This window comes from Notechis scutatus, chromosome 3, assembly GCF_049901735.1.
Source record: "Notechis scutatus isolate UNSWTSFEM ecotype Mainland chromosome 3, rNotScu1.2, whole genome shotgun sequence".
NCBI classification, from domain to species: domain Eukaryota; kingdom Metazoa; phylum Chordata; class Lepidosauria; order Squamata; family Elapidae; genus Notechis; species Notechis scutatus.
In genome coordinates this window covers 136,997,137-137,007,141 of record NC_142011.1, presented here as the reverse complement: position 1 = coordinate 137,007,141, position 10,005 = coordinate 136,997,137, and the positions used below count along the sequence as shown (strand labels likewise).

The window sequence follows — 10,005 nt, the reverse complement described above, 5'->3', positions numbered from 1 at the left end:
GTAGCAGGATTATTTGAGAGAAAGAATGGTGTGAGAACACTGATGGGATGACAACTATCACACAAACCTTAGTAACCTGTACGTGGGGATATGGGACCCAACATTGTTTGTTTTCCTTGTACATTCAGAGCCAAACCTTCTTTTTGGAAATAATTTGAGGCAATGGAAAAATATGTTATTTCTTCCTGTGTACCCCTAAAACACTCAAGAAAGTTCTATTCAAATTAGAGATGTTTGGAGCAAACTAAATGAACTCCCAACTTGAAATCGTGAGATGGGTAAACCAGCACAACTTCTTTCATAAATAATGCATTATGTTCAAAATACGATTTTTTTCTCTTTTTATTGCTGTTAATTCAAGGAAAAATGCTGCATAAAATCCAATCTGTTCTAGAAATATAAGTGACCTTTCCAGTACATAACATTTCAAATATCAAAGTATATGGTAAACATACAAATAAAGAGGAAGGCAACATACTTCCTATTTACAGTACAGTATCTTAAATCACAAAATAAGTTCCATAAAGTAAACTGGAAGATAAATGAGAATGCAAGTTCACTGGTGCTTTACACCTTTCTTGAACCCAGAAGCAGTCATTTTTACTTAAATATGGTCCAACATACCCAACGCAAATAATTTTTAACCAAAATAATTTCCTATACTAATTTCTTTTAAATTAAAGCTCTCTTCTACCCTTTTATTCTTTACTTTCAAAATATATTGGTGCTATAAATATAAATGCTATCTATGAATAAATGTAACAAATCAAGTTTCTTCAAGTTTGTTTAGCAATTAGAATGAATCAAAATGTTCTGACTGGTAATTCATCTGCTGCATATCTAATTTTTAAAAAAGTAAAATCTACATTTTAATGAATTGTGGTACATGGAGATACACATATACGGTGGTAGTTCAGTGTTGATTTAAACAGTCAAAAGGTTTCTTCCAGATAAACTCAGTGCAATTTAGTACAAGTTGGCTTTGAGAAATAAAATACAGCAGCAATAAAGTTAGCAATATGACACTAACATGATCAATTTTCACACTCATTGGAATTTTTCACATTATATTGTGATCACACAGTGGTAAATTGTCATAAGAAAGTGACATCGCTATTTGGTAGACTTTTTCTAGCATACAAATATTCAACAGATTTTTAGAATACACACAGGTTTTTGTCCAAAATGCTATACCATTTACATTCTAAACACAACACTGTAGTAACTTCAGGGGAGTAATGTTAAAATCATTTACCACCCCATTTGTGTGTCTTTTATACTGACAAGGTTGAAAGGTTAATAAAGATACTTGCTGCCAATATCCATTACAAATGCAGACATAAGCGAAGGCATTCATTTTAATTTTTTACTCTGAACCTAACAGGTTTTAGAAAGAATTGCAAACCAATGTGAAATTGTTCGATGTATTTCTATGTCAGAAATTTTAAAGATCGTATTATTTTAAATGTTCCCCATCCAATTTTAGCTTTCAGGCACATTAAAGAACCGTACATATATTGTAAATGGTAATCTCTCTCAAAGAGAGCAAGCAATACCCCATCAATTCACAAATGTAGGATTTACTAGAATTAATGAGCTGATTATCTACTCAGTCCCATGGAGACAGGTACACTCAGCAAGGATAGGAGAGAAGACTAGCAGCATTAAGACAAGAGAAGAGAAGGGAAACATGACTTGGGAACATAACCCAGTTTCTCCTTTTAACCGTATGGCTGTTCACCAGTGTAGTTGGAGATTAAATGATCTTTTAAAAAATGCAGTAAACAACGCATCTCTCAAGTCTTCAGTGCAAAAGTCAATTAATTCAAATGAATGGTTGGCTGAGATAGCAACATGCTTTATGCAAGTCAGACCAGGAGTAAAACTGCTTTCTTCTTTTCTATTAGAACAGATGTTCACAAGCAATGAAAAAAAAATGCAACAAAACATAAACACACACAATGAATCTCTCAAATCCAAAGAATTTCCCAGATTTCTCAAACTTCATTTTGGTATGTAGGCAATGTTTACTTGGTTTCAGTCAGCAGAATCCAACGTATCATTAGAAGGGGGTGGGGGAGGAGGTGCATATCTCAATCTGTAAGTGCCTAGAATAGGAAAAAGAACTTACTAAGTCACTGCTTAAACTTCATAAAGTTATGAGAAAAACTACAAAAACCCAAGGTGAATACTATCTTCCAAAAATGCTATACTATTATCCCAAAGAAATTCCACATGTACACAACCTTTGTAGAAATCAGTTTATTTTTAAAGGAAAATCTTTCAAAGTTTCTCCTAAACAAATAAACACACAATGAATGGCTACAATCAGACATAATACCAAATCATGGTCTAGCTTTGAGAATAAACTTAGCATATAGTGTTCTCTGGCTCCCATGCTGCTTCTCCCCATCCTCCCATGTAGCATTAGAGAGGACCTAAAACTTCCTGTTCTGTTTTGCTACCTAACATTTGGGTTATGATTAAGATTAATTATGTATCATGAAAGTCAGGCAGTTTCATCAGCTATTATTTGAAAGTTATGCATTTCCACAACTACGGGTGAAAATTAATATCTGTTCATCTCCATTTATTTCCACCAAGCAAAAATTCCTGAACTACTTGCAGCAAACATTATGGTGGGCATAATGTAGTCAGAGAGGGAAAGCTGTCTTGACTCAGCATGACATCCAAATGAACTTATAACAACTTCAAAATCCTTGGATGGACTTAACTATGCAATGGGGACTATTCTAGCAACTATATCTTCCAGATATCAGCTTACAAAATTAGTTCTTAGTAGTCAAGTATCAACAGAAACAAAATAATAATAAATATGAAAATGGATATACTTTACAATTACAAATATAAAGAATTAAAGTATAAAATTAATAACATCCCTTGCTTTTAATGGTTTAATTCACACCTATGTATTTAAGGTAATTTTGTTTTTCTGAAAATATCTCTGATCAGTCACATTTGCAGGGAAGAGAAAACAAAATCTATGCATTAATATAAAAATATGCTCTTTTTAAAAAATAAGCTTATAACGTATAACAAATGTGACTTACTTTTAAAAGCTAGGATGTTTTTGCCTGACTGCTCTGACTATACCTATGAAATTTTGGCATCATAATTGTTAGCAACTTGAGAAATACATTAAATTTTTGTTTGCTTTCCATTATGGTTATCAGTGAATAGGTTAACTGAAATGGTGCCTAGCTATCCATGAATTCCAATATGTTATTGTTGAAGCAATGTAATTCTGAACCAATTCCAAATAGATACTTGGACCCAAGACATAAAAGTACGTAGTGATTTTATATTCCTCCCATCAGATTTTATGTGCCTAGGGATTGCACTGTTTATTTACAATGCTAAGGGACATGTGGCAGAGACACAATTTGCCAGGTTTCCCCTCCTTGACAACTTTTCACTTTTTTCCTGGGGTAGAGTTTATCTTAATGTCTTATGCCTATTTGAAGGCTTAAAACATCAAAACAATCCATAAAATAGCAGAAAGTGACTGGCAGTTGTCAGTCTTTTCTGCTAAATTTTCAGCAAAGTGGTTGGAGGCTGCAGGCTGCCCACCTCTGTTAACAGTCAGTCGTACATGCATACACAGACATACAAACCATAGATAGCAGAATGAGAATGACATGGCCAATGACAAAAACTGTGTAGACTCAAAAGCAACTGTGTTGGGTGCTATGATTACCTTGTTGACTGGCTTCCATAGATGACTGCTTACAATCCTGTGCATAGTGCCCAGTAACACCACAATTATAACAGGACACATTCCCATTCTTCTTGGGACCTGATCCATTAGAACTGGCAACTACATTTGAAGCTTGATACACAGGATAAAACCCCCGATATCCTGCCATTTGCTGCATACCATAGTTGATTTGGCTCCCCATTACTGGATCATGCATTGAATATGGGCCCCGAGAGAAGAAATAAGGAATTTGTGTTCCATTGGTCTGATGTCCTTGGCTGAGGTAGCTCCCATTGCAAAAGGGCAGATGGAAGAAAGGTGAAACTCTGTAGACTTGTCCTTGAATTGTATTAGGATAAAAGTAACTGTTTATCTGAAGATTTCCATTGGAGCCACAGCTACACCTACGACCACAAGAGCCACAAGGCCCAGATCCCAACTGCTGCGGGGACAACAGTGTCCCATTTGCATTAGTATTCCCAACAGCATTAATATAGGATGTGCTGTCACTCTGGGCAGTGCTGTGTGTTAAAGCTGGGCTTGGACTAGGTGCAGGACCTGGAGTGTGGGTCGGTATTGCAGGAGGAATAGTGGGCTGCACTTGACTAACACAAAGACCTGTTGTTGGAGATGGTGGTGTTGATGCCGCAGTGTTCAGCACTGTTGTACTTTGATTAGGCAAAACGTTGGTAGCATGAAGACTTACTGGTACAGTAAAAGGAGCTGGTGGAAGTGCTGTGGAGAGCCCAGTTGCAGGAACCACTACTTTTAGATTTGGAGGCTGAGGGATCACTCCTGTGTTTCCATCAACATGAGGCACCATTTGATTTAAGCCCATCACATGCGACACGGATTTTGAGACTGGATCTGCTGTGGGAACGGGAGTTCCTGTAAAACTACCTGGGCTGTGGACTGGAATAAAGGCAGTGTTTGGTGATCCAATATTTAAGCTTCCAGTTTGTTGCTGGGGTCCATTAACTCCACAATTTTCAGATGATGCCTGCGGTGAAGATATTTTCATTCTGTGTATCGCTAACTGCAAGGCAGGACTACCAGACTGGACTGCGGATGGGAAAAATGTGGCTGGCAAAGGGGAAGACATAAGTTCAATGTGTTTCTCAGATTCAACCGAAGATCCCATTCCAACAGGAGCAGAATTAGCAACTACCATTCCCAAAGTTTTCCCATCAGCAGATATAGGTGGTGGCACTACTGTTTCAGGCTTCTGTGCACTATTGAGCACAACACAGTGCAGGGCAGGCATAAATGAAATGTGTGGAAACTGTGAACTCAAAGGATCCTCCACAGTATTTTTATTGTTTGATGTCACTGAAATTTGTGTTGGTGCCTTATTGAGGTCCGTAGCACCATATTCAGTAAACCTCAGCACATTTTGATTCCCAGAATCTTCAGAATTGCTGTCTGTGTCTGTGAAAAAGGCATTACACAGGATATTCAGATGTCTAGAAAAACAATGTTCCCAAGACAAAAACATTACTTTTGAAAGTACAATTTTTATAGTAATTAAAATATTAGAAGTCAATAATAATTGAAAATACAGAGTTGTAAAAGCCTGCATCAATATAATAGGTGTCATTTACAACTGATCAATAAACCTGGTATTTCAAATTACTATTATTTTTTAAAGGAAAACTGTATGTTATAAAAAGCAATTGTAGAGAACAACTATATGAAAATTGTGTATTTGAAACAACAGCTAACAGATATATGGAAAAGATACATTTTCAATGCTGAGGAAAGTTTACTAACTGCATTCTAAATAGGCCATTCATCTTACTTGATTTCGCTTTGGGGAATGAGAACAGTTTAACCTGAGATAGTTTAATAACAATCAGATATAAAATGTTTCAGGTTTAAATATTTTTGAATTCAAAATGCTCCCATTCTGAGTTCAAAACAATTATTTGAATCAACTGGTTTGCATTCATAATGGGCTATTAAAAATGGTTAGGCTGTGTCACACCAAAAGCCTGTCCTCATTACAGCAAAGTTGATGCTTCTCAGTAGACTATAAGCAGGATTTGATTACATCATCCTCATTTCCACTCACATCCCATAGCTAGTGCTGAAAGCCATTCTGATGCTGTTACTATAAGGAATAGTTATCTTGATTAGTAGCCTTATCCACCTGTAATTTATTAACTTCCCAGTGGGAAAGCTGGAAATTAGTTATGTATGGGTTTTTTAAAAAAAAAATAAGCATATTTTGGAAAAAATAATGATTAAAAATGATTATATTCTTTGGAAAAATAAAGATCTTTAACAAAGTTAAAAGCCTACTTTTCACAAAGATTACGATTATAGGATACATTTAAGTTTGCCTTCTCCCCCTCTTTTTTTTTTCAACAACATTAAGGGAAGAAATAGATTGATTTAAGAAGCAGATGTAAAAGATGGAGCTATACAGAGCAGCAACCGCATGCTCTGTGAGCAAAAAGTTTTGATGACACCCTGAACATGGTTCCACAGATAAGTCAAGATTAAATTTGGGCATTTTGCAAGATTTGTTACAATTTATAGGAACTTCTCTAAATATGCTTTGTTGTTTTATCAAAACTATTATTACTTCTACAATGACAAGGGAGAGGGAAGGATGATTCACATGTAATTCTCATCCTATGTATAGAATACAGTTTCTTGCATTCTCATCTATAACTTACTGTATATAACTGTATGCTGTAAACTTTCATCAATGAAATTATTGAAATCTATTCCTGATGACTGTCACTTGAGGACACAAAACCAAATTAAAGAAGCAGCATACTAAAGTGATTCTATATGTTCTTATTTTAAATACAAAAATACAACCTCTGTCTTTTTCTTCTTCACTTTCATAACTTTCCCTTCCATCATGCCGTGGACTAGAAGGAGAACTGTAACTCTCTGAAGAGGTTTCTCCACATGTGTCATTTCCAATTGTAATGTCTAAATTTGAATCTAGAAAAGATGTCATAACAGCAAGATTACTGCTAAACACCACTAAGTAATATGCAAATTAACTTGGGGTTTTCTGCATTTTTACTTGCTACCCAAGCACCAATTCTCTGTATATTGCAGCCAATAAACAAAAAATATAATCTAACATCAAAATGTAAAAACCATTGACTGCACAAAATTATTGTCACAATATATATAATTCATGGGTGAAATTCTAAAACCTATTTTTTACTAAAGAAATCTAGATGTACCGATTAGATTTTTTTTAGCTTTCTCACCCCAGACAACCAAACTTCAACATACAAAAAGGCTTTTGTAATTCCCATAATTGAAAAGCAATCTTAAGGAACATAGATGCCTTTTATTCAGGAAAAAAAATTAATGTTAATATTATGCAGTCTTTAATTAGGTCTTGAAAATAAATTCTGAACTCCATGATATATTCTGATCCTGGTAGAGTTCAGATTCCTGCTTTTTAACTTATGATTTGTATGTTTCCACAGAGATTGTACCCACTAAACTCTAGTCCAGGAGTAGACACATTTTGGTCCCGTTTAAAAGCCTGCACATGACTTTTTTTCTTTAAAAAAGGATAACGTCATATATGATCCTTTCCAGTTATAATGCAAAACTTTTCTTCAAGTACTTAAATAGTTGCAGTAGGAAAGAATGACAAGTTGCATGACTACGTGAATGATCATGAGAAAAGCATATACTACTGGTAAGCAAACCTTTTCAGGGTGTCAAACTCATTTCATTGACGGCCACACCAGGATTGGCTTTGAACTTGGAGGGCCAGTGGGGGCGTGGCCATGGTGGGCATGACAAAGGACCGCAGCTCCGCAGACATCGTTTTATAAACTTATAAAAATAGGGAGGCGTACATTTCTGTGATTTTGTTTTTTTAATACTTCCTTGATCTACTTGATCACCTTATGAGAGAGAGACCAGATCAAGAAACTGACTTCATAGGAAGACTAGAACTACAAGATTGTTGACATAGGCTACAGTAGCAGAATGCTGCAAGTCTGAAAGGTACAATATTTTACTTTTCCTCCGTTTTATAACCTTCTGAGTCCAAGTCCCAGTTTTGGGCCTGGAAGGCCTCCTGGAGCACTCTGGAGCCTCCTCTTTGGGCCTAAAACACTTCCTAGACCATTCTGAAGGCCCCGTTCTGGGCCTGGAAGGCCTTTCTGGAAGACTCCGGAGGCCAAAAGCATGCCCCATCTGTGCCCCATTTTTTCTAGCAGAAGCCCTGTGGGCCGGTCCTTTGCTATTTCCAGATCAACCCTGTGGGCCAGATCTAAGCACCCAGAGGGCCGGATCTGGCCCGCCGGCCTTGAGTTTGACACCCCTGGACTATATGCAGTCTTGCTTCTATTGGCTAGTCAAAATATTTCAAATGACAATTCTGCAAAATGCTACATTATTTCTTGAAAATCCATCAAATGTGTACTGTGGGAAGCATGGTCTGACAGTTTTTCCCCCAGATCATTTCTCAATTATAGGCATACCTATGGCAGCCATACTTAAGATATTTTGGCTCAAGGAAAGATGAGAATAAATCTTGAAGAGATGTTTTGAGACTAATGAGCAAGAAAGAAATCTTATAAAAAACCCAGTCAACTTTTTTCACAAGAAAAGGAACTGAGAGAATTATATAGCAGTTCAAATAAAGTATATTTTTGGTTCTCAAGATTCTTATAGAGGCTTGATACATTTTACTATTTCAGGTGCTGATGTTTATGAAGTTAGAATAATAATTTGAATCTCTTGTCAGCTTTGGAAGCCATATTAGCATCAGACGCTTCCACACTGCCACATTCTTGAGCCTGGGAAAATGGGAGAGGGGGAATTTCTTGGATCGTATGTGGTTAGACATAATAGCATTCTTCTTCTAAGTCAAGGTCATGTTATTTCTGCACCTGGATGAGGAGTAGTTGCGGGGACTCATGTTGGGACGGATGGTGATTGGGGCATGTGATACAATGAGGGATGCTGGGGGTGGATTTGTAATATTTTACTTATTGAAGGGAAACCCAGAACTTTCAAATTCAGGATTTCCCAGATGTGCCATTTACTACTCTAATAAAAGGAACTTTTGAGAAGATGTCTGTCTCAGATTTATTGGTTAGAGTTGAGGTTTTCTGGAACTCTGACATCTCTATTTATTCTTTTGAAAACAGGTGGTTTGGCTAGAAACTGGAGGATAAGCTGGATAGTAAATTAAGTTTCTTGATGCTAGATGTTATCAAAGCCCTATTCCAGAACAAAGGCTCACACAGAGCAATATGTATCTCAGTTTATTTACTTTTTCTTGGTCATATTCACTAAAATACAGATTGTGACCATACAAAATTGGCACTTTATTTACTACCATCTTGACGCTAATGGCATTTTCCAAGCAACCTCTGCTCCTATTATGGCTTGGGTACACAACCATTGAAATCACTGATTAAAAAGAAAACAGGATTGCTGTCTTAGAAAAATAGAAGGAAAAGTCTTCTAATAAATAAGCTAGAGTTCAAGAATTCAATAGGAAATGTTCTCTTCTAAGTTCTCCAAGTCACCGCTGTCATAGCAGTCAGAAAGAAAATGGGCATGTGGCTTGCTTTTCAAAGAGATATGATGAGTGACTTTAGCTAGTCATACTCTCTCAGCGCAACCATTTCTCATAGTTATTGTTATGGGGAAAATAAGAGGAGGAAGAAGCATTGTAGTGGGTATGTTTGCCCCCTTGAATTATTTATTTAAAAAAATACAAGCAGAATAGAAATACACGAAAAACAAAAAACATTCCTGCTTTAATAAAAGATTGTGGGCCACAGGGTTCCCTGATATGCCAAGTAGACTCATGAACCGTGCAGAATCCATATGGAGAACTGCACAAACTCATACTGAAAGAGCATCTACATGAATTAAACTAAACTCTGACTAACAGCATCTCTACATGTCTTGCTATATGCCTTACTATTCCACAAATAATAGTATTGTGCTGCATATTTTCTAGGCTTATTGCCCACTACATAAATCAAAGAAGAACATTAAAATAATCTCTAATGTATTTGAAGAGTGTTTTGTACCTTTTGCTGTTCCTGGATGCAGGTGATGAGCATCTGCAACTCTTACATAGTTGGCTCTCATGGTTAGTCTGGAATCAGTCCTCTTTATTTTATCTCTGTACAGGGATCAAAAATATTAATTAAAAGGATAAGCATAAAATTATCTTCATGGAACCATGCATTCTAAACATCTACTATCATCAACTTGTGAATGTCTAAAATGGCATGATATCCAGTCTGTGATTAGAACATGTCTCTCCAATACTT

At 36.3% G+C, this 10,005-nt stretch overlaps 1 protein-coding gene across 3 annotated transcripts in view; it reads right to left on the bottom strand.

Annotated features, from left to right (window-relative positions):
- Nucleotides 1-324: 324 nt before the first annotated feature.
- The window catches only part of ZCCHC2 (zinc finger CCHC-type containing 2), a 31,978-nt gene continuing 22,297 nt past the window's right edge, over nucleotides 325-10,005 (bottom strand). For 2 of the 3 annotated variants that reach the window (XM_026675373.2, XM_026675374.2), the window contains exons 11-14: nucleotides 9,760-9,854; nucleotides 6,548-6,676; nucleotides 3,719-5,146; nucleotides 325-2,108 (exon numbers count right to left, since the gene is read on the bottom strand). In XM_026675373.2, coding sequence (XP_026531158.2) covers nucleotides 2,038-2,108; nucleotides 3,719-5,146; nucleotides 6,548-6,676; nucleotides 9,760-9,854 — 1,723 coding nt within the window. In that variant the 3' untranslated portion in view covers nucleotides 325-2,037. The remainder of the gene's footprint in view (nucleotides 2,109-3,718; nucleotides 5,147-6,547; nucleotides 6,677-9,759; nucleotides 9,855-10,005) is intronic. The other variant, XM_026675375.2, reaches the window with a different exon arrangement.